This window comes from Macrobrachium rosenbergii, chromosome 22 (genome assembly GCF_040412425.1).
Source record: "Macrobrachium rosenbergii isolate ZJJX-2024 chromosome 22, ASM4041242v1, whole genome shotgun sequence".
Classification (NCBI taxonomy): Eukaryota; Metazoa; Arthropoda; class Malacostraca; order Decapoda; family Palaemonidae; genus Macrobrachium; species Macrobrachium rosenbergii.
The window spans coordinates 678,659-704,975 of NC_089762.1; the positions used below are offsets into that span (position 1 = coordinate 678,659).

At 37.0% G+C, this 26,317-nt stretch overlaps 1 protein-coding gene across 16 annotated transcripts in view; it reads right to left on the reverse strand.

Moving 5' to 3' along the window:
• The window catches only part of OtopLa (Otopetrin-like a), a 491,407-nt gene that overhangs the window by 220,844 nt on the left and 244,246 nt on the right, over positions 1 to 26,317 (reverse strand). For all 16 annotated transcript variants that reach the window (XM_067124085.1, XM_067124087.1, XM_067124076.1 and 13 more), the window contains exon 2: positions 19,864 to 20,027. In XM_067124085.1, coding sequence (XP_066980186.1) covers positions 19,864 to 20,027 — 164 coding nt within the window. The remainder of the gene's footprint in view (positions 1 to 19,863; positions 20,028 to 26,317) is intronic.

Here is a 26,317-nt window from a genome sequence, read left to right on the forward strand (position 1 = left end):
CCAGTCTCCAACATTCGATCCTCATCAGCCCCAAGCTCATCTCATCTAATCCTAATCCCACCCACCCACCGCCTCCCGCCCCCCCCACCCCCAAAAACCCCCTCCCCTTTAGCAAGGCCCTCTTTTCTTATGCGCCGTAATGATGTGTGTGTTTGTGTATACGTGCGTGCGCGTCTATCTGTGAGTAAGTTCGTGTGTGCATTAAAGCTGTCCTCTCCACATTCACCCACTGCCCTCATCTCGGAAGCCCCTAACCCACAGCCCCCTACTTAGAGCCCATTCACAAGCTCCCTCCCCCTCCCCCTCCCTCAGGTCTCCTCTGAGACCCCTACACAGCTCCTCAAAGGTCCCGAGGCACACTGAAGGCGGAGGATGCATAATTCAACATTATTAATCAAGGTACTTCAAACGTTCTTACCAATTTCGTATTTTTTCCGAATGATGCACCACCCATATTTACACACCATACGCAAGTGCGATAGTCCGTGTACATACACATACACACAGCCTACACATACACAAGACATATCAAGATTACTTGGTATAGAGGGAAAGAACAAAAGTACACGGGAAACTTCAGATGGCGGATAAAATATCAGCGTAGTCAAAAATAAATACAAGAATCCTATAATCATAATGACGTATATTAATCATCTCGAAAGTCTATGGCTAATGAGCTGCATGTTTACTCTTGCAGACGTCCAACCCTCAGTTATCCTCTTTCAAGACTGGCCAACGTACAGGTTTGCCTAGGTTCGTGGTTCGGGACATCCCATAACATCTCTAAGGTCGGGAGATGCCACCTTAACCCCTCCTCTCTCTCTCTCTCTCTCTCTCTCTCTCTCTCTCTCTCTCTCTCTCTCTCTCTCTCTCTCTCTCTCTCTCTCTCTATATATATATATATATATATATATATATATATATCCATGTACGCATGTATGTATGTATGTGAGTGTGAAGAAAAGTATTTACAGTAGCATTAAAACAGTGAAATCTACGTTGTGTATATTTTGATTTTTCAGTATCACTGTACATCCTTAGATTCCGATGGCCGATCAACCAACTGGGTATAATAATGTGGTGTTTTCAGTCAACTATAATGTGTTTTTGGCGTCACATTTCCAGCGTCAAAGACAATACTCTGGTACTGTGTCTACTGGCAAATTAAATTAATTTTAAAACATCAGTCAGATCAATCAAAGTTTACAGTAAAAAACTTTCAAATGAAAGACCGTTGCTGTTTCTTACGACAGCCTGATACTTCGCCGGGAGTAAGGAGAAGAAAAAGCGTTCCCAGAGATTCAAAAGTTCGGGCAAAAAAGTTGGCCCACAGGTGTGAGTCCAGACACAAAAGAAGCCGCGTGAGGTTGCATGGTCTTCCGCACCAAGGGTCAAGGACGATCCTGAGAAAATGTTACACAAGCACATTCGCAATACGAAGAGAAAACTATTGTATCATTTCTTATCTTCTCTGTTGCACAATCTTATCAGGATTCATTTCCTGATTTAACAGAAAACTATTGTATTATTTCTTATCTTCCCTGCTGCGCACAATCTTCTCAGGATTCTGCACAATCTTCTCAGGATTCACTTCTTGATTTAACAGATAAAAATATTGTGTTACTTCTTATCCTCTCTGCTGCACAATCTTCTCAGGAATCATTTCCTGATTTAACAGAGAAAACTATTGTATTATTTCTTATCTTCTCTGCTGCACAATCCTCTCAGGATTCATTTCCTGATTTAACAGAGAAAACTATTGTATTATTTCTTATCTTCTCTGCTGCACAATCTTCTCAGGATTCATTTCCTGATTTAGCAGAGAAACTATTGTATTATTTCTTATCTTCTCAGGATTTATTCCTGATTTAACAGAGAAAACTATTGTACTATTTCTTATCTTCTCTGCTGCACAATCTTCTCAGGATTCATTTCCTGATTTAACACAGAAAACTATTGTATTAGTTCTTATTTTTTCTGCTGCCAATATTCTTAGGATTCATTTCCTGATTCAACACAAAAAACTATTGTATTATTTCTTATTTTCTCTGCTGTACAATCTTCTCAGGATTCATTTCCTGATTTAACAGAGAAAACTACTGTATTAGTTCCTATCTTCTCTGTTGCACAATCTTCTCAGGATTCATTTCCTGATTTAACAGAGAAAACTATTGTAATATTTCTTAAATTCTCTGCTGCACAATCTTCTAAGGATTCATTTCCTGATTTAACACAGAAAACTATTGTATTATTTCTTATCTTCTCTGCTGCACAATCTTATCAGGATTAATTTCCTGATTTAACACAGAAAACTATTGCATTATTTCTTTGCTTCTCTGTTGCACAATCTTATCACGATTCATTTCCTAATCTAACAGAGAAAACTGTTGTGTTATTTCTGATCTTCTCTGATACACAATCTTCTTAGGATTCATTTCCTGATTTAATAGAGAAAACTATTGTATTATTTCTTATCTTTGCACAATCTTATCAGGATTCATTTCCTGATTTAACACAGAAAACTATTGTATTATTTCTTATCTTCTCTGCTGCACAATCTTATCAGGATTCATTTCCTGACTTAACACAGAAAACTACTGTATTATTACTTTACTTCTCTGTTGCACAATCTTATCAGGATTCATTTCCTGATCTAAGAGAACGAGCTCATTTGTTATGAAAAAACTATTGTATTACAAACTCCTGTATTTTTGTTATTCCTCCTTTGTGTGTTCGAGCTGTTCTTATCATCTAGATCCTGTTTTTTCAGAAAAACGGTCTCCTGCACAATTCTCTCAGGATTCATTTCCTGATTTAACACAGAAAACTATTGTACTATTTCTTATCTTCTCTGCTGCACAATCTTCTCAGGATTCATTTCCTGATTTAACAGAGAAAACTATTGTATTATTTCTTATCTTCTCTGCTGCACAATCTTCTCAGGATTCATTTCCTGATTTAACAGAGAAAACTATTATATTATTTCTTATCTTCTCTGCTGCACAATCTTCTCAGGATTCATTTCCTGACTTAACAGAGAAAACTATTGTACTATTTCTTATCTTCTCTGCTGCACAATCTTCTCAGGATTCATTTCCTGATTTAACAGAGAAAACTATTGTATTATTTCTTATCTTCTCTGCTGCACAATCTTCTCAGGATTCATTTCCTGATTTAACAGAGAAAACTATTGTATTATTTCTTTTCTCATCTGCTGCAAAATCTTCTAATAATTCACTTCCTGATTTAACAGATGTGACTATTGTATTACTTCTTATCTTCTCTGCTGCACAATCTTCGCAGGATTCATTTCCTGATTTAACAAAGAAAACTATTGTATTTCTTTTTTTCTCTACTACACAATCTTATCAGGATTCATTTCCTGATTTAACAGAACCTGAGACTTAGCTCAGTCTCTGCTAATTCGAATGTTATCCTGTCGGCTCAGGTTTAATTTGCTGGTTGAGATCCAAGGATCTTCACTCTTCTTTCCGCTTGCCTAAAGAATAAAACCTGTCTTGAAATTCAATTCTTTCCACCAGGGCGGGTCTTAAACATGCTATGTTGAATTTTTTCATGTGTTGTTTCCTTTAGAGTTTACACCCGGTTGCTCTTATGAATGAATGGCAATGTGTAAGCTTAGGGGTAAAGGAAATAGAATATATTAACTAGCTTTAAACAGTTTCACCTGTATCTAAATAATAATCGCAGATATATATATATATATATATATATATATATATATATATATATATATATATATATATATATATATATAGTATATATATATGTGTGTGTACGGTACATACAAACATTAAGCTACTAATGTCGCTTAATATCCAATACGCTCTACCTCAGAAATAATACCGAAGGGGAATTATAATTGAACCTGGCGGGAACGAACTGCCGAACAGCGAGAACCAACGGCGTTCGATGGACGCTCTAGATCATTCGGCAGTTCGTTCCTGCCAGGTGACGAACCATTTATCAATCATAATTCCCCTTGGGTAAATTTTTCCGAGTTAGAGCGAACTGGATATTGAAGGGCATCAGTGCCTTAATGTTTGTGTATATGAAATCACGGTGTGATAAAAAATCATACAAATAGATAAGATATATATATATATATATATATATATATATATATATATATATATATATATATATATATATATATATATATATATATATATATATATATATATATATATATATATATATATATATATATATATATATATATATATATGTTGTATATCTGAATCACTCGTTTGCCGTAAAGATTCACCAGGTCATCTAATTAAAGTCTCAAAATTTAGCTCAAGCTGTCAAAATACACCTCCTCCCACACCGTGGGCTTTGGACTAGAAACCAATGGAAACCATCGGCCTCAGAGCCTGAATATATTATGACCAAGAAAAGACCAAATGTTCAATTAATGAACCATTCAATATTCATTGACTAAACATCGGTATTGGTTCATCGAACTGAATGGAGTGGAATACAGAATTTAGGCCAAATGACAAGCGCTGGGACCTGTGAGGTCATTCAGCGCCGAAAGAGAATCTGAGAGTTGAGTGGTACGAAAGGTGTAACGGGAGGAAAACCTCGCAGCTGCTTAATGAATAAATTTTTAGGAGAGGGTGGACAGCAAGATGGAGGAAAGAGAATATGAAAGGAGGTACAGTAAAAGGAATGAAAGGGGTTGCGGCTACGGGCCGAAGGGACGCTGCAAAGAACCTTAAATAGTGCCTACAGTGCACCGCGTGAGGTTCACTGACGACACAAACCCCCCTATGGGAATCCATCGAACTGAAATCTTCGCAATTATTATTATTATTATTATTATTATATTATTATTATTATTCGTAAAAACCTCATAATCGCAAGTCACTTAAATGGCGAAGATATCAGCAATGTAAGTGTAAGTGTAGATATATGTTAAAAATGCATATATTATATTTATATATTAAAAATATATATATATTTTTATATATATATTTAAACGTACATCATTGTGGATTTCTTCGCCATTATTATCATTATATTACTATTAACATTATTATTATTATTGTTAAGCAGCTGTTGTTTTCCATATATTTCATAGTCGGTAAACCAGATACGTAAGACAACAATAGGGTTTCTTTTTGCAATTCCGAAATGAATACTGTTAGAAATGCATAGCATAACACCTTGTCCGAAACTGCGTAAACCTATCAAACAATGCATAAAAAAAAAAAGACAAACATTAAGACTTGTGAGCTGTATCTCAGTTCAGTGTTCTTACTTCTTGTTATTTAAACATAGTCATCACTTAGCATACTGGAACATCACAATCACTCAGCTGAGCAACACGGCTAGGATGAATCATACTTGGATTGAATCTAGTATGAAACTATAATTCATTTAAACGTTAGTTTTAACCCAAACTTAGTTTTCTCCCTCTTTTTTTTTAGTTTCCTGTAAAAGAAAACTATTGTGCCGGATTTGTCTATCCGTCCGCGCTTTTTCTGTCCGCCCTCAGATCTTAAAAACTACAGAGGCTAGAGGACTGCAAATTAGTACGTTGATCATCCACCCCTCAATCATCAAACATACTAAATTGCAGCCCTCTAGCCTCGGTAGTCTTTATTTTATTTAAGGCTAAAGTTAGCCATAATCGTGCTTCTGGCAACGATATACTATAGGCCACCACCAGACCGTGGTTAAAGTTTCATGGGCAGCGGCTCATACAGCACTATACCGAGGCCACCAAAAGATAGATCTATTTTCGTTGGCCTTGATTATACGCTGTAGCGGCTGTGCAGAAAACTCGATTACGCCGAAAAACCTTCGGCGCATTTTTTACTTTTTTTTTTTTTTGCTTTAGATTTATGTAACACGCACCATCTTCGTATTTTCTGAAAAAAAAAAAAAAAAAATTATTGTTCACTGTTATTACCATATTTTGTTTGTGGTACCACCATTAACTACAAGACTTCAGTTGAAAACAATATATATATATATCAGTCACACCTTCACTTAATAATCTTTTATCATCATACGTGCATTTAACCTATCACCATACAAATATCTTCAAGTCTCATAGAAACTACACCAATTTCGGACGCTGGCGCTGGGGGATTGTTTATGATTCACCACAATTCTTCTGCTGTCACTCGATAAAATACAATCATTACCTGTGACTGAAGCTATTAGTGCAGAATGAGAGAGAGAGAGAGAGAGAGAGAGAGAGAGAGAGAGGAAAGTTAAGTATATCTTTAGTTTAACGAGACCACTGAGCTGACTAACAGCTCTCCCACGGCTGGCCCGAAGGATTAGATTTATTTTACGTGGCTAAGAACCAACTGGTTACCTAGAGAGAGGCTGCCGTTATGTTAGGAGATGGAACGAAAATCTGAAAGATACGAGTCAGCACTGATACCCGGCACGCACTTAAAACTTAGGCTATAAAAGCCACTGTAATATGTGTAGAGGAAAGATTTTATGTAATGACTTTTGTAATTATTCCGCATATCAGAAATTAACTAGAGGCTAAGTGTTAGCCGGGAACGAAGCGAAACGGAGCTGAACAGAACGGAACAGAATACAGACTTTAGATAGGCCAAGCACTGGGACCTATGAGATCAATCAGCGCTGAAACGGAAACCAACAGTGAGAAGGGTTGAAAGGTGTAACAGGAGGAAAACCTCGCAGTTGCAACAGTGAGAAAGAAAAAAAATGAACGGAGGTACAGTAAAAGGAATGCTACGAGGCTGCAGCTAGGGGCCGAAGGGACGCTTGCAAAGACCCTCAAGTAATGCCTACAGTGCGCCACGTGAGGTGCACTGACGACACTAAACCCCCTCCGGGGGGAAACGGAGCTGAACGCATATCACATTTTTCTTCGAACTCCTTGCGAAACGGGGCTGTGACAATGCACGTTCTCTCATGGCGGGTTTTCAATTCACAGTTCAAGCCGGATTAAAGATTTTCCCCGCAGAATACAAGGGTTATTGTCCGCAGGCTGGACTCAACCAGATGACACAATGGAACGGATTTACATCAAAGGAACCGGACGATTATCATCTGATGATTCCGGCGCAGAGGGGATAGTTTTTTTTTTTTTTTTTTTTTTTTTTTTTTCTTAATTTGCTTTTGGGCGAATGGGAATGGGAACGGGAACGGGAGAGATATTGACGTACTGATGAAGGTCACTAGTGTATCAGTTCCCTCATCACCAATCCGTTAAAAAAAATTCTATGAACTGCTTTCAATACATTCCTGTCCTAATGACGCACTCAAAGCGTTCCAAAATCAATAAATATAAGATCAATGATGTCACAAACGAGGGAACAATGCTGCCATCAATGTAAAATGGACAAATGTTCGTTGTTAATCTCTCCTTTTTAATATTTCCAAGTTATGTCCCGTACTGTTCATGCTTTTGAGCAACTGAATGCTCATGTATGTCATGAATATAGTGTCTGAATCTAAACCAAAACATATCAAGCATCAAAAAAGATCGCATAAGCCCAACAAGACGGTGAATATCCTGCAGGTATATAATGAAGTTTGGTGTATACAATTTTCCTTTCTCAACAAACCGCACAAGAACAGAATTTTAGCTGCTTTTGAGTCCTTACTAAGAACAAATTAAAATAAATGAACTTGTAAAAAGACATATTTTAGTCACTGAGTTCGATAAAAGCAGAGAAAATCAGTCACTGGGGTCACAGTTTCTATTGCAAATGCGACTGTTTAAGAAAGGGGTGGGGAAGCTATTTTCTCTGCCATGAAATGTTTTAGAAAATCCAAACAACACGTTCATGAATTTCTAATCATTTTTGGCTTGCTATGCCCAGCACGTTTTATGACACAAGTTTTAGAGAGACGAAAGTTTATTAAGACTCTGGCCAGCGATACACATCTTACGGATGAATTTACAGAGTTTTTTTTTATACAGGAAAAGCCTCCTCTTGCATAAATATTCCTTTAGAGACATGGACACAACATAAATCTGCATTTTCGCCATGAGGAAATTTGTCTTGTCTTGGAAGAAAGAAGAAGAAGAAGAAGAAGAAGAAAGAAGAAGAAGAAGAAGAAGAAGAAGAAGAAGAAGAAGAAGACGTCTTAAAGCATATTGCCTCAACATGTCATGTATCTTGACATGAGATCTTGGTAATTGGAGGTGATGCTACACACACACACACACACACACACACACACAGAGAGAGAGAGAGAGAGAGAGAGAGAGAGAGAGAGAGAGAGAGAGAGAGAGAGAGAGTTAACAAAATTGGAAAATCAATTCATCAACTACAAATGGATGAAAGTTGAAAAAATCTCATACTGATAAACCCCAAACGATTCTGTGAGTAATGATGACTTCTCTGAAGAATTCTGTTCCAATTTCATTTACCTAATTCACGTCAGCCTGTTGATATTGCTACACGAATTTTGTTTGTTGCATTTCTCTATGCGCACGACAGCTTATGAAGCAACAGGAGTCCGTGTCTAAAAATATCACCTGCAATCAGCCATTAGGAAATTAAAATAACCTCTGGTAACTACGTTAGTTATCCAGGAATATCAATGATATAAAAGCAGATTTTAAAAGCCTTCGAATTGCCAGTTGCCCTGAATTATAAAGATATTCTCCAATTTCAAATTTACTCGCTCAAACAAACGAAAAATTACCTGATAGTTTATGAGGAAAAAAAAATTCTGTCATGACAAAGGTAGAGGCAGCAGTTACCTTCCTGGGAGAGAAAGCAAGATGGGCATGTATACACAAAAAAGTACAGAAGAAAACGGAGAATTCCACATTTCGGAAGTGACGGCATGACGGCCTGATCAAATCAGGTAAACTCTCTAGCTTCTGACTTCATCTGCAGAACAGAGGAGCCTGAAGTCTTCAGAGTATGAAAGCGAAGGGGTGGTAGGTAGCCAAAAGCTGACGAGAGCCATGACCAAAGTTCGCACCAAACACACCATTACTGGAATCAAGGTCTAAAGAATACCAAAATTGTTCGCCTGCCTGGATATAGCAGACAGCCTGGCTCATAATCTTCCAGCCAAGAGCGCTAGAAGTGGCCATTACCAGAACGTTACCATTCCATTCCTCTACTGTGAAACTGTGCAATAGCATTCCTAGCAGTACCGATGGTGGTCATAAGTATAAGAGGGGCTGCTGTACTATTGTCAAAACACAGTTCTTCATTGCCTTAATTCTTTGTCTTGCAATGCTTGTTGAAATTTATATATATTTTTCTCATTTTTTTTCTTTCTATAAATTTGGAAATCTTATTCAATGAAAGATTAATTGGATGTTATTAGCCTTTAAGGTCTATTCCACAGGAATATTAACTCAATTTGATGTAGCCAGAAGATCAAGCTGGAACCTTACACAAATAATCTGTGTGGAATTTTTTATCTAGTTCCATTCCCAATGGCGCTGAGGACAGTGGTCATCGTAATGCTTAAGGACTTGAAGTGTATTTCTAACAAGGCACGAAGCTTTACACACACACCCAAAAAAGGGTCTTATTTTATCCTCATCCCATAAGAACATGACTGTTCTACATAGTCTACAATAATAATAATAATAATAATAATAATAATAATAATAATAATAATAATAATAATAATAATAATAATAATAATAATAATAATAATAAAGGAACTAAGAAAAAGCGACATATGCAAGGCACAAAGAGAAATCTGTTTTGCCAATATGATGCAAAGGTTCCTTTCGGAGAGAAATGGACCTCGCTCTTGGAATAGTAATGGGTACTTTTAGTTCCTACGCGGAGACACGGAACCGTATGTTACAGGAATACACACGGGGACTCTACATTTCCCTGCGAAACTATGAATATAAATCATGCCGTAATCTGGACAACAAATCATTGAGAACCCAGTAAGGAGAATCCGAAAGATTATCATTCCAATTAGTCCTGTTAATATTAATATTATTATCATCATTATTATTATTATTATTATTATTATTATTATTATTATTGCTGTTGTAAAGCTTTCGGCATTACTTCCACAAAACCAATGTATTCATTTATATAACATTAAACTAAATATCAAATAATTCCTCATCGCGTTTTACTCCTGAAAGTTCATATAATGGCTGAGTTCACGGTAATTTCCATCATTAACCCAGAGGCAAAAAAACCCCAGAAACTCGAAAAATGCCTTTAAAAATAATTAGAACTGAAATTGACAGAGAAAGAAAAAGAAACATGAACGCAACCTGAGTAAATTACAACAAAAAGTAATCCTACAAGGGCTAATTCATTACAGACATTGTTGAATTGTATTTAAAACCTTCTTATAATTTTGAGTGTAAAAATCTGCCGTTTATTCACGCTAATGCCTACGGAGTGAGGTCCCAAGGTCCTACTCTTTCTTCGGCCTTCGTAAAATTCTTAATTTGCCATTGTTACACGTACACTAAAAATGTACCCAAATATGCTCTACGTCGTAATACTGTACGTTTTAAATATAAATCACAAAAAATGGCTTTCAAAAACACATCCTTTAACCTATGCTTAAACTTTAGTCTCGATGGTCTATGCATTACAAGCAAATAGGAGTACACAAATATATACAAGTATAAGATAAGGAAAACTACATGCATTTCAAACATACACACATACACAAAGCTTCAAAATACAAAAAGGACATTTAGAGAGGAGTCAATTACAAGGATTAGCTTAGGGTAAATACAAGGAGTAATTTGTCCGGGCGGGGTGCGGGGTGTCACTGAGTAGCAAAAGGTTAATTATAGCAAGCGGCCAGCGGGAAGCCTCGTATTAAAACTGGCCATCAGGCGGTCTCCTGGGATGTCCTCCACTCTTAAGGGCGGCTCGCAGAAAATCTCATTCGCTGAATCCCCTTTCCACTGGCCTCCGGACACATTTGTTTGTTTTATTTGATAACGGCTTCTTCCACGATCTTTCTGGTGTACAAACAGCAGCTTTTAAACAAGCGTCGTCCCAGTCGATACAATGTCCTGAGTCCCGCGCATGGTGGAAAATTGCAGTGGTTTCTTGGCCATGTCTGAGATATAGTTTGCGTTCCAAATAACGTTGGAGCAAATGGCGGCCTGTCTATCTAACGTAGACTTTTTCACATTCTTTGCGAGGACGCCATGAACGCCCGCTGACAAATCCTTCTTATTCTGATACACGTTGATGAGGGAAATCTTTCCGAGACCTTCTGTTGCATTCTTTATTTTGCCTCTCTCTCTCTCTTTCTATATATATATATATATATATATATATATATATATATATATATATATATATATATATATATATATATATATAGAGGCAGTCCATTTCCGTCGGTCATTCACTTGGCAGCTACCAACTGTCGACCTTAGCTTTTGTAACGTCAGCATATAAATAAGATGAAAAAGAGCTGCGACAGGCCTTGGACAAATCTGAAGCCAGGCGCCATCAAACTGAAATCATCTTTGATGCTTGGAGGTGTGCACCATATGTAAGAAACTCCTTGGTCAGATGTCCTTACGACAAGAGATAATATCTTATCTTCCACCGAATTTCATGGGACCCGCCAGCACCAATTCAGAAAAATTTTTACACCGGATTTTCATAACAAGGTGGACTCTGTAACCATAAAATTAATTTCCGACATAAAACATTGAATTGAGCGATGCACAAAATCGAGTGTTGACGAATGTCTGGAAAAATATACGATTATAATCAATTGTGATTTAACCGAGTTCCTTGCGATAACTTGGCGATAGAATCACGCGAGAAAAGTTGCGAGGTAAAAACAGCGAATGTCTTTGGCGCGGTGAATACCTACTTGGTATGCCTGAATGGAGTTCTCTTGACAGATTCTCCCACTGCGATGAGTATCATAAGGAATCGTCTAAATTTATCAACTCCTGTTGGAATTGCCTTGAAAATGGCATCAATTCGTGTGCGTCTCTCTCTCTCTCTCTCTCTCTCTCTCTCTCTCTCTCTCTCTCTCTCTCTCTCTCTCTCTCAACCGGATGATGGCTCAACGCAGTCAAATTCATTTCTCGATCACCTAAAACTGATTCGCATAGTTGCAGATTTACAACTCAGCCTCATTTAAATTTTCCAGTACTTTTAATTCTGCTGAAATACTTGCGTTACCACATAATACTTGACGGTGATACTTCCTCGGGTTCTGTGTTGTACTAATTTTATCCTTAGAAAAAAATTGGGAAAACTGTGCCTGAAAAAAAAAAATTATCACTCGGGGAAGACATGATTTTGGCTTCTCTCCCGCTGCATGGAGGCTTAATCCCGTCTCAGATTCTAGTAATTTTTCCATTTTTCCTTGTTCTACCTCTGTCCTTCTCTCCCACTCCCGTCTAGTGAAAAGAAAGAAGTTTTCGTCTGTGTGAGATAATTTTTCGGATTTATTCCCGTTTTGGCAAGAGGCGCCAAAAGTAATACTCTGCCTCTCTTTTCTTTATTTATTTTCCTTGTGAGTTTCTCTCTCTCTCTCCTCTTTCATTCCATACAAAGATTTGAAGTTGTAAAAATAATAGAACAGAATAGAATATAGAATTTAGGCCAAAGGCCAAGCACTGGGACCTATGAGGTCATTCAGCGCTGAAACGGAAACTGACATTAAGAAGGTTTTAAAAGTGTAACAGGAGGAAAACTTCGATGTTTCACTTTGAATCAACTGTCAGGAGAGGGTGGAAGGTACGATGGAAGAAAGAGAACATGCACGGAGGTACAGTAAGAGGAATGAAAGTGGTTGCAACTAAGGGCCAGAGGGACGCTGCGAAGAACCTTAAGTTATTCCTACAGTGCACTGCATGAGGTGCACTGACGGCAAATAAGAAAAAGAGATAGGCCTGGTAAAATATCTCTGCTTTTGCCTTATTTTTTCGACTCCACGAAAAGGTGTTGCGCATACCTGAACTGAGACATAAGGCTGATCTAAGAGCTTTGGGTAAATAACACATTTTTTTCTGATAAGGAAGATGGACAGAATTCCAGCTTTGCTTACTCGAATCAACGATGTAATCTACCGATACAGACCTCGTTTTGATATCTGCATCGTTTCATGAAAACATTGCATTCAACATTAAACTGTTCACCAATCGGTACGGTTGGTTCTGTAAGATACAAAATTATTCCAAATTCTCAAGTCATTCATATGCGGGGGAGAGAGAGAGAGAGAGAGAGAGAGAGAGAGAGAGAGAGAGAGAGAGAGAGAGAGAGAGAGAGAAACTGTCCATTAATCGGCAGGTTCTATAAAATACAAAATGTCTTCCAACATTCAGTCGTTCAAAGAGAGAGAGAGAGAGAGAGAGAGAGAGAGAGAGAGAGAGAGAGAGAGAGAGAGAGAGAGAGAACTGTCCATTAATCGGTAGGTTATATAAGATATAAAATTATTCCAAATTCTCAAGTCATTCATACAGAATGCGAAGAGAGAGAGAGAGACCTTACACTTACAGACCTTACAATTCGAGGTTGCCCCAGGTCCCTCAGTGTGAGGCGCCTTTGATGTCTCTACCAGAGAGTTGCTAACGCATCTTCCGGTATATTTTGCATCTTCCAGTCTTGGATGGTCTGGGATGCATCTTAGATATTTGTCGAGCTTATTCTTAAACACATCTACGCTCACTCCTGTTATGTTCCTCAGATGAGCTGGTAGCGCATTGAATAGACGCTGCATTATCGATGCTGGTGCGTGGTGGATTAATGTCCTGTGTGCTTTCCTTAATTTTCCTGGTATAGTTTTTGGCACTATTAATCTACCTCTGCTTGCTCTTTTGATAATTTTAGTTCCATGATATTTTCGGTAATTCCTTCTATCTGTTTCCATGCTTGAATTACCATGTAGCGTTCTCTTCTCCTTTCAAGACTATATAAATTTAAGAATTGTAGTCAATAGTAGTCAAGGTCCTTAACTTCTATTCTAGCTGTAAATGACCTTTGTACACTCTCTATTTGTGCAATATCCTTTGGTAGTGTGGGTACCATATTATATTGCAATATTCAAGTGGACTAAGACGTTTTATAAAGCATAATCATGTGTTCAGCTTTTCTTGTTTTGAAGTGCCGGAACAACATTCCCATTTTTTGCTTTGCATTTTGCCAATAGAATTGCTATTTGATCATTGCATAACATATTCCTATTCAACATCACACCAAGGTCTTTAACTGCTTCCTTGTTTGTGATTGTCTCATTATTAGGTCCTTTATATGCATATAGCATTCCTACTTTATCACCATAGTTCATTGATTCAAATTTATCCGAGTTAAATACCATCCTATTTATCTCTGCCCATTTATATATTTTGTTTAGGTCTTTTTGTAGCGAGTTCCTATCTTCATCACAAGCAATTTCTCTACTTATTCTTGTGTCATCTGCGAAACTTCTTACTACTGAGTCCTTAACATTACTGTCTATGTCTGCAATCATAATCACAAACAGCAATGCAGCTAACACCGTGCCCTGTGGTACACCGGATATTACCGTAGCTTCATCCGATTTCTCATCGTTTGCAATCACTATCTGTTTTCTGTTTTGCAAAAATTCTTTTATCCATCTTCCTACTTTGTCAACAATGTTATGTTTTCTAATTTTTCGCTAATATATTATGATCTACCTTGTCAAAAGCTTTGCAAAGTCTAGGTAAACCACATCTGTATCTTTTCATTTATCATATTTTTATATATGCTTTCATGGTGGACTAACAGTTGGGTTTGTGTACTTTTTCCGGTACAAAACCATGTTGTCCTATATTGAACAATCTATTTTTCATTAAATGTTTCATTTATATTTTTTTATTACCCTTTCATATACTTTCATAATATGAGATGTCAGACTCACAGGCCTATAATTACTTGCCTCTAGTCTTGAACCACTTTTGAAAGTAGGAGTAATATATGCTAATTTATGCTCATCATAAATCTTGCCTGTATCTATACTTTGTCTTAATAATATTGCTAGCGGCTTTGCGATTGAATGAACCACTTTCTTTAACAATATGACAGGTACTCCATCTGGTCCCTGCTGATCCATTTTTAATTTCATTAATAGCCTGCACAATATCGGCTTCTGTAATATCTATATCTGATAAGTATTCAGTATTTTCATCTCTTATTTCTGTATCATTATCTTCATTTTCAATTCTAGGTGTAAATTCACTCTTATATCTTTCTGCTAATATGTTACATATTTCCTTTTTTTCATTCGTTAATCGCCCCTTCAATTCTTAGAGGGCCTATTTCTACTCTTATTTTATTCATCTTTTTGCATATGAATAAAAAATTTTAGGGTTTTGCTTGATATTTTGTAGTGTCATTTCTTCTAGGTTCCCTTTTTCATTTTCTTTTGATTGTATAATCTTTTGTTCTGCATTTTCTATCTTACTTTTTAGAGAGAGAGAGAGAGAGAGAGAGAGAGAGAGAGAGAGAGAGAGAAACCCGTCGTGGGGTAATTGGTTAAGTGGCTTATACCATGATAAAAAATAAAAACTATACTATAGGGACGCTGTCAGCTTCCTTAATTTGCAGGACTTTACAGATGAGACAATATTAAAAGCAATTTTTTATTTTTATTTTGGATCCTCTCACGGAGAATAATGATTAAGAGGGCGGGATCTGCGAATAGAAACAGCGGTTGGTATCACCACCCTCGGCTCTTTTGATCAAACGGCGCTAATGGGAGAATCAATAAGAGCGATAACAAAGGCATCAATGGGCCGGTAGAAAAGAGGGCGTTAGAGGAACCGAATTTACAGCCAGCGCCAGTTCGGCATTTTTTCTCCTGTAGAGATTCGGCGACGATAACTTACAGGAACGCCATTTCCGATGGGACGTCTTATCTATATAGTCACACATACACACACAAACACACACGTTATATATATATATATATATATATATATATATATATATATATATATATACACACACACACACACATTATATATATATATATATATATATATATATATATATATATATATATATATATATATATATATATATATATATATTTTAACAGTACCACCGGGCCGTGGGTGAGTTTCATACAGCAGTATACGCTGTACAGAAACCTAGACTGCACCGGAGAAACTTCGGCGCAATTTTTACTTCTTTTCATCCTGTCATCATTCTTTAAATTTACCTCTAAATACCAAAAGAAACCAACCGTTTCCATTTTTCCACATTCCTTATGAAAATTTACTGGTCCACAATTCAGTCTCCCTTGACCTTCATAACTCTACCCTTGCTCATATCTGCTCTAGACTTTCTCCTCTTGCAAACAATCTCCTCCTCTAGTTTCAGCAGTTCTCTTCACTATCCCCAACCAGTAGTGTATCATCTGCAAACAGTCACATTCACGGCTCTTTTCTACAACTTTGCATCTATGTTCAGTTTTCTTTCTCTGACTTCTCGTGAACTTACTCCATAAAAATATTAAACAGTCACGGAGAATAACAGATCCCCCAGTCTCAGACTCACTTTAAAACCAAACCGTTCACTCTCCCGTTGATATTTCTAAGAAACTGCTCCTTCAATCATAAAAACATTTCATGCATTTCAACAATTTACCTTCAGCCCCGTACGTTCCCAAATTCCTCAATATTTTCTCTTCGTCAGTTTTAATATTAACTTTTTCTATGTCCATGTGTGCAACATGAAGGTTTTACATATTTTACTACTAGTTATTTACTGTGGTAACGTAAAACGATGCTAATTATGATAATAATGATAGCGATGGAACAATTTGTAAACATTGTTCAAAAGCTTCGGAATGGACGATTCTTATTTAGAAGTGTTTTGAAATAATTTGAAGTTGATTCCGTCGGATGCTAATTCTTGATTCCAGCCAGCGGTGTCACTACACTCACTTTTCAGACTGAATAAGTTTATTTCAGCTTTTCGTGTGTGTGTCTCATTTAGTAAATTTTATTTCTAAATCCTGTTACTATGATTTTCCCTTCCTCTTGACCAACGTGCAGTACATGATTTGGACACACTCTACCTATTCCTTAAACTGATCAATTATAGAGGCTGGTTAACCAAAGTTTATAATTCTATAAAAAAAAATAAGACTTTCAGCATTACTACATATCTTCAGAGTTCTGCTGGAAAAAAAAAAAACATAAAACTTGAAATTTGGTCCTAAAGATAAAGCACAAAGATAACATGAATCCACTTGCTGAATATAACAAACCTCTTAAAAGGAATGTACCACCTGAACTCTGCGGGTTGCAGTCAGACCGATTACTAAAGACTGATTAGGAAAATTCCGTGATTTTAAAACACCACAATATTTTGTTTATCGTATTCTCTGATTGCTCGACTGTTCGTCACTTGTTAGGGGAAATACGCTGCCGATGAAGAACTGTTATCAAAACATCGCATGAATTACTGTTAGCCCTGAAGGAACTCGTTGCGCCCAAGGGAAGACGAGACCTATATATGATTCCATTCGCAACCGTCCATTTCTGACGGATTAAATCGGGCCCCGTGCGAGGCTAGCATCCAGGTTAGTGATCGCAACTTGAAATAAGTGGTACAAATATATTCAGAGCCACTTATTCATGACGAAACCGTCATAAACAAATCTAAAAATGCAAATGTTTCACGCGCGTAAACTGATATATTAATTAACACACTTTCCACAGTAAAGTGGTTTAACTTTCACACATGATGAGATTAACATTACAGTTAAGCGGATAAAATACATTACTTAATGACCAGCAAACGAGTCATATGAAGAAGTTATCAGATGTGAATAAATCAGTTTAGAAGCAAAACATGAAATAACCACCTTCCGTACTGAAATGACAATGACATCAGCTACATGTAAATAATGACCACTGGACGTCAATTTCTATTCTGAAAATGTAATCATGTCATGCTCAAAAAATGGAACTGCATCCCTCGTTTGAATCATGTACGAAACACGGACTAGTATTTCTCCTACCTTGTGTACTACTTGGTACGTTTTATAACAGCAATTTTCTAGCTAAAGAATTCCTCTCTAGAATAACAAGTCTGACGTCTAGTAAAAATAAAGTGCCGGAACATGAGCGTATCCAGCTAAAGTCACGCCCACTCCTACTTAATCATATATATATATATATATATATATATATATATATTATATATATATATATATATATATATATATATATATATTTTCAACCAAACTTGGTATACATAAGACTTACTATCTGGAAATGAATACTGTGGGGGTAAGACAAATAGCACCAAAGGGCACCAACAGGGGTGGGGGTGAGAAGGGCTTCCCTGAAACGGGCTGGCTCTGCCCGTATACTTAGTAACTATACAACCTCTACGAATTTATCACACCTCACTTCGGTATACATATGACTTACTATCTGGAAAAGAATACTGTGGGAGTAAGACATCACTGGCACCAAAGGGGGTGGGGGTGGGAAGGGGGTGACATGTAAAAATTACTGAAAACGACAGCTATTAAGTGTCTAATCCATAGTTTTTGAGGTTGCTGAGATGAATAGTAACACTCCTGATGCCCTTTAAATCCAAGTTCAGCCCCGACAGGAATGGGAGGGTGAGAAGGGGTGAAATATAAAATGTCAAAAATGCTGGGCAATAGAATTTAAGCAACTTTCTTAACAGGAAAGGGAGAGAGTGAGAGAGGCTGAGACAGAGAGAGAGAGAGAGAGAGAGAGAGAGAGAGAGAGAGAGTGTTTCGGCTCTCATTCAGAATTTTCCCGGGCAGCGCCCGGTTCGTCAGCTAGTAACCTATATACAACAGTGTCGTTACAGAAAGTCGAATCTCTACGTAACCATTTACACGGACGTCAAAATACTCGTACAATTTTGTTGTACCAAGGATGGTAGACACTACAAGCCAATCCCCCACCCGCCAGCCCCACCCCCTTTCCAGACATCCAAGCTACGGCAACAACACCTGGGAGCTTTCGTGAGACGGGGTGCTCGGGGGAAAAAGATAAAAGAACAGGAATCCTTTAGGGTTTCTTATACAATCGTATACTAAGGAGGTGAATGGATAAAGAGGGTCGGATAAGAGCAGGGTACTGGTGTGGAATTAGAAAAGAAAAGAAAGGAAAGGCGCCAGGTCTAATTCACAATGAACAGGGCCTTTCATTTAGGAGAAACCTTTTGTTGTCGGCAAGGTCACCAGACCTAAGGGCTTTAAAAACACACTAGATAAAAAGTCTATTAGATCATTTGTTTTCACGTGCAAATGCATACGCATATATAACAGTGTAAGGTTATAAAGATCTCCTGGTAAAAACAAACATGTTAACTTGCTAAAGAATTTACGAATATAAGCTGCTATGACACCGCAACCACGTAATACCAAATTAGTACGTTATGATGCGCAAAAAGGATTACTATCATCAAGGGAAGTACAATCAATGACGGTACAGAAAAGCGGGAATCTGGCTCCACTAAAATAGCTTATATGAAGTCCATCTTTCCCCTAAGCTCCCTCCAAGACAGCTTATAATAATGATTACTTTAATTTCAAGACCCACACTTGCATTGCGAGAGGGGTGGCCCATAAAATATTATTATTATTATTATTCAGAAGATGAACCCTATTCAAATAGAACAAGCCCACCAAAGGGGCCACTGACTTGAAATTCAAGCATCCATAGAATATGGTCTTCATTAGGAAGAAGAGGAAGTAAAGGTGAATACAAAAAGGAGAGATCTCACTTATTAAAAAAGATAAAGAATCAAATATTATATAAACAAATAAAAATGTATTACAATGCAAGTTGCAATCTGAAAATAGTGCCCTCAACCAACGGGAGGAGATGAAAGGAAATACATACTATATATAGAGTCTCGGGGCAAGAGGCACCATACGTACCTTGACGACAGTGCCGACGGGCGTCTGGTGTACTTCCAGCATCTGGTTGTCGTGTGCATCGTGCGGGGACGACTCGTCCATGCTTGCCAAGGGCGGGTCGCGCGAGAGGAGAAGTCGCTCTTTCATTTCTCGTAGGTAAGGATACTCGCTTCCTCCACCACCCTCTGCAGGAAGATAAAAACAGAAGTCGTTAGTCAAAGTTTACTATACAGTTCTTGGTCTCTCGCTCGAAACAGAAAAATCAAGACGATTATTTACCTTCAAGTCTTCACTGAATAGTATGGCCGTCTGGACGCCATTTAGTTTGTACTGTAGTTTCTTAATCTCCCGAAGGAGGTTCTTTTTAGCAGCAGGTAAAACATAGAGCAGTAGTCCAAAGTTTATTTGTTCACCCTGGCGTTTCGGTAGAGCTTTCTACCATATCCTGAAGGCGAATGAAGCCAAAGGTGCATCTATGCCATATCTATACCCGTAAGCGGGCTTACAATAATTTTTGGCGATTTCATTAACTTCCAAATTGCAATATCATAAGAATGGAAACGTAATAAAAAGTAAGAGAATAATAAGCACCCGACCAAATGCATGAAACACTTAATTGTTTAAAATGGTTCGGCAGCAAAAAGATAAACAGATCAAAAGTTAGAGAAAAGAAGAATATTATTTCGCAGATTCACTGACAACCGATCAAAAATCTTTTGTTGTGAGATTAGAGGAATTCGAATAACAAGCCTAAGAAATACAAGTCAAAATAAGAATGTGACATTGGAAACTCGCTTTGAAAAAGGAAAACGAAACTGCAACGATGTTTTGCGTATATCATTTTTCAGTCTTAGGGCATCCCATACCTTCTTAATGGCTGTCTAAAAAAATTATATTTATTTCAACTACATTTTAATCTAATCAGCAGTAAATTAGCTTGTTGACATTACACACAGACCTTTTAAGCACTTTACATTAAGACAACTGATGATTTTTTTTTTCGTCAATCGTCATTTGATACGAATCAAATTTAAAACCAAAACTGCCAAATAACCCACCTAGCCTAATTGGTTATTATAAGCCCAAAGTATGGAGCGACTCAATAAAAATACCTTCCCACTGAAACCTCATTCAAAAATTCTTTCAAGGCTGAGAGAGAATCAGGCAACTTAAATCTACAAATTTTACATACTCGAGAGTTCTTGCTCTTACAAAACATATAGTGTGTCTTCCCTGCAAATTCTAGATCAACTTTTATGGAATTCCATCACAATCACAAATAAAATCGTACATGTCTGCGGCATGGCTATTCCAGTACTACAGCATCATAGACGATTATATCAAAGCTATGCATCATCATCAGCTTTGCACATTCGATAAAAGCCGTCCATTCAACGGAAGACATTTATCAGGAAGTTACATATGAAATACCAAGATAAGAATAACGAGGATGGAATCCATATGAACCGTACGGAACTTCAAAGGAACGGGACTTCCGGAGACATCAATAAGAAAGACCTTGGTGTTCTCGGATATAGGATTAATATCAAAAGGAAATATACATAAACAACAGCAAATCTAAAGGAATGAAAGTCCACCTACATTAGGAGTAAAGAGATACTTTTTGCGGAGAGAGAGAGAGAGAGAGAGAGAGAGAGAGAGAGAGAGAGATAACACACCCAGCTAACTCTACCAACGATGGCAATTTCCACGTAATAAACTTCTTAAAGACGTTGAATGACAGACGGGTTTCTGGGATCTGCTGCCCACTCGCACAAAACACCGATAAACCTTTCCCAGAAACAATTACTGGATCCCATCTCTTTTCTATTTGTTTCCTGTTATTAGTTTTACACTTAACACGTCAAGATTCCCATAATTAAGGAGAATATAACAATCGCCAACTTCCATTTTCTCTCGGGAAACGTGATTCCTAAAAACTGACCAACAATAAGAAGGTTTGATGTCGAATATGATTATAATAAAAGCGGTTCAGTCTGACTAAACCTGATTATCGTAAGCAACATGGCAGCAAGAAAGAAAAAAAAAGAAAAAAAACTAGGGGAAAAAGGCGCATCCGCTACCAGCAATCTTTACTTCTTAAGAGGAAGAGAGAAAGTTACAGACTAACTGAGTTAAGAACCTCGCTTTGATTTACTGATCAATTCCAGATGCAAAAGTTTCCTTAAACAAAACGTAGCTTCATGTCAGGCAGAAATATATATATATATATATATATATATATATATATATATATATATATATATATATATATATATATATATATATATATATATATATATATATATATATGATCTGCGTGTGTGTGTGTGTGTTGTGCACAAGTACAATTTAAATGGACGAGAAGTTTCCCACGTGAAGACTGTCTCCTTCCAACCACACGCCCTGTGGAGGAGGGCTGCGTGTCACAAGGCACCACCAGGCTTAATGGCGTAAGTGGCCCTGATCGTCCTGACCGTGATTATACATTGAGGCCAATGAGGGGAATAAGACACGGAAACTGACGGTGATAACAGGATACCAGGGCAACTGCGATAAGGAAATTACACGATGGGGAATGATGATCGAGAGAGAGAGAGAGAGAGAGAGAGCGAGCGGGGGATCTCAGGAAGCAACAGCCAAGATTTCATCACCGCCTCCCGGGACACTTGTCATGCTATGTGGAGATTTAACAAGGTATGAGCGCAAACACTGAATGATTATTTGGAATAAAATACGATGAGATAACAACATGCATTCTAGCAGCACCGGCGATGAAATGAGGATTACCATTCTCTAGTACTTGAAAACGTTCCAAATAACGTTCTCAAAGAAATAAATTCTATTATCCGCAGAATGATAATACATTCTTCTACAATAATCTATTTTTTTATGAATGAATGATCCTTTTAAATTATATAAACTTAAGGAACAGGAGAACGTATTATTACGTTATCACAGAAAATCATATAAACTTACGGAAAAAAAGTACTTTTACGTTATGTTCTCACAAAAAAAGCAGGCAGTCAGATCATTAACACACTCGTCGAGATTTAATCAAAGCGTACTAAATTAAGTATGCACAAAATACCGAGCATTATGAAGCTAAAGAGATAAAAAGCCAACTATGAACAGAGACAAGCGACAATGAGAAACAGGGGCACGATGTCATTGCCGCTCATGAAAGAACATCCTGTTCTTTCGCTCTTTCGCGTGTCACAATGGGTGCCAAACGACAGGGACACACACACACACACACACACACACACACACACACACACACACACACACACAGTAAGGTGGAGGCACTTATTCAGATAAGTGTTAGGTCCACACATACAGAGAGAGAGAGAGAGAGAGAGAGAGAGAGAGAGAGAGGTTGCAAATGAAATGCAACGTGAATTTATGCTTCGTATTTTATCCTATATTTTAACACATTTAGTGGTACTGGTATTACTAATTCTGGGCAGTGTTGAATCTGCTAAATTAAGTAGGGGTGGGTGTGTGTGTGTGTGTGTGCGCGCGTGCGCAGTGAGCGCGTATACTGTCTCTTAGCAGGGAAGTAAGACGGGTTTTTACTAATTATCTCTTTCCAATATATATATATATATATATATATATATATATATATATATATATATATATATATATATGATTATTATCACATTTGTACGTGATACATTTATCACACATCACCACAGGAGAAAAATAGGGGACATATATTTTATAAATCTCTGCAACTTCTCTTCGTTGAACAACTAACATCGTCCCGCCTGAAAGCCAAAGCCTGGCCAAACTTTGCTCATCAACTATTTTCTTATCCCACAAACCTCATCCATTTTGCCCTGACTTTAATCACCAATGATTTCATTTTGGACTTCCGCTGAGAAAACAATCCTGATCTCGGACAGACACGTCGCTCTCACGTCTGTTTATCTGAACAAATGCGTCGCTTTCATTACAAAAACTCCCAGTTGCTTTTAACACGTAACCCTCTAGGGCAGCGGTTCCTAACCAGGGGTGCTTACAAGACGGTTCCTAAGGGGTGCGAAGATGCCTATGAATAATTAAAGCAAAATATATTTTTATATACGTATTTATATACGTATTTTTTTCTGCAAAAAATAAAAATAAAATAAATAAATAATTAATAATATAATTATTATTATTATTATTATTATTATTATTGCTACAGCAGTGCTCTGTGCAATTTTAGCTGTTTTTTTTTTCTTATTCAGCTATTCAGTGGGTGCGAGAACTGACTGCTGATTTGAAATGGGTGCATAAATTGAAAAAGGTTAAGACCACTGCTCTAGAGTCCTACACCATAGGCCTAATCCCACGTGCATCACTTGGCTACAAAGCCAAACATAAGCTTTTTCCAAGTCCGAATAAGCCAAACAGCATTTCTATTAACTCTTAAACTTCAGTTACAAATGATAATTTTTTTTCTAATGTACTGTGCCTGCCATTTCAATACTTCCGCAACCCGAGGTTCAGTTTCAATTAAAAGACTACTGCTGTGAATCTTAAACCGTCCATTTTGTCTCTCTTTTTAGCAAAAACAAATACTGCAGTGTATAATATATATATATATATATATATATATATATATATATATATATATATATATATATATATATACATATACGTATGTATGTATATACTGTATATATATATTAGAGAGAGAGAGAGAGAGAGAGAGAGAGAGAGAGAGAGAGAGAGAGAGAGAGAGAGTATAAAGAGGATAAAGGGGATTTACTAATCAATTTCAACAGTCTTTTGAAGCATACCAAGTATTTTATACTACAATGACCCCAAAAATCATGCAAATAAGTAACATATTTAAGCATTTCTGAAGGAAAAGGGTTCATCACTTCTGCCTTTCATCTACCTACACTGACATTTACTCCTATCACTGACCTACCACTACTGGCTAAAACGCTCGAAGGATTGACCTACGAGAAGGATTACACTAGTTATCCCGACAATGCAAGAGGTACGTTTTCTTCTTTAAGGCATCCATTTTCTATGAACCCGTCCATACTTCACATCATCATCCTTGGATATGACTTTTTCAAAATAACATAGTGGGAGGAACAGACACTGAATCGGGCAAACGCCGCCAAAAGGGCAAATAGAAAGACGTCGACACACTAATAAAGGGAAAACAGTCAAAAGAGCTATAAATGTTATTGATTTTACTAAAATTAATTTTTCAAGACAAACCGTAAATTAACAGCTGTAATAAATACATTACGAACCGATACTATCTGACAGCGAGACGTCAAACCTTCTATAGAGAGAGAGAGAGAGAGAGAGAGAGAGAGAGAGAGAGAGAGAGAGAGAGAGAGAGAGAGTCTCTGCAAGGTGGTTCGCGTTCCCTACTGTTGGCAGCGTTGCTGTGGCAACAGTTGCCATGACAACCCCTCCTCTCAGCCACGCCCAGCAAGTCCCTCTGCATCGCTCCAATAGAACATCATAAGAGAGACCATTTGAATACCTCCCCTTTACTAAATACTCGAGTTGGTTTATAAATAAACCGTAGGTATATTGAGGGCCATAAATGCTCATAATAATAATGATGATTATTTATTTACTATACTATAACTGCCAACAACAACAATAATAATACTAATAATAATAATAATAATAATAATAATAATAATAATAATACAATAATAATACTTTGGTATAGGCCCTCTTTCAAACATGTTTTGATGAATATGATGGCAACCAAGGCTGCCATCATATTCAACAAAATAATAATAATAATAATAATAATAATAATAATAATAATAATAATAATAATAATAATAATAATAATAATAATAAGCGTTTTCAAATCTGTACACTTTGCTTTACATTTTATAGTAAAAGAGTAAAAAATTGGTCATAATCAATAACAGGCCAGTTTAGGAGAACGCAGACGACCCTTCTGATATTTACAACTGATTTTCTTTGAAAGCACTGTTATAACTGCAAATGTGCATATTTTCAATAAATGTATTCTTAGTGTAAGTATGTAGACATTTGCACATTAACAAAATTACACATAAATGAACATTATTCGACTCATACTGTACACGCGTGTGTGTGTGTGTCTGAGAGAGAGAGAGAGAGAGAGAGAGAGAGAGAGAGAGAGAGAGAGAGAGAGAGAGAGAGAGAGAGAATGATAAGGGGGGTGTACGAGAGAAGTAAAGGGGACAAAGAGAAGACACGTAGACGATGAATAGAGAGAAACGGAAATAAAATACTTGAATCTGCAAGGTTCATTTCATTTACTTGACAGAAAAAAAAAGTTTACAAAATCATTAAAACTACTTTTAATCATTGACGAAACCCAAAAAGTTTGAAGTCGTGCGGACACCAGTGTATAGATAACATACTAACAAAGAACATATATATATATATATATATATATATATATATATATATATATATATATATATATATATATATATGTGTGTGTGTG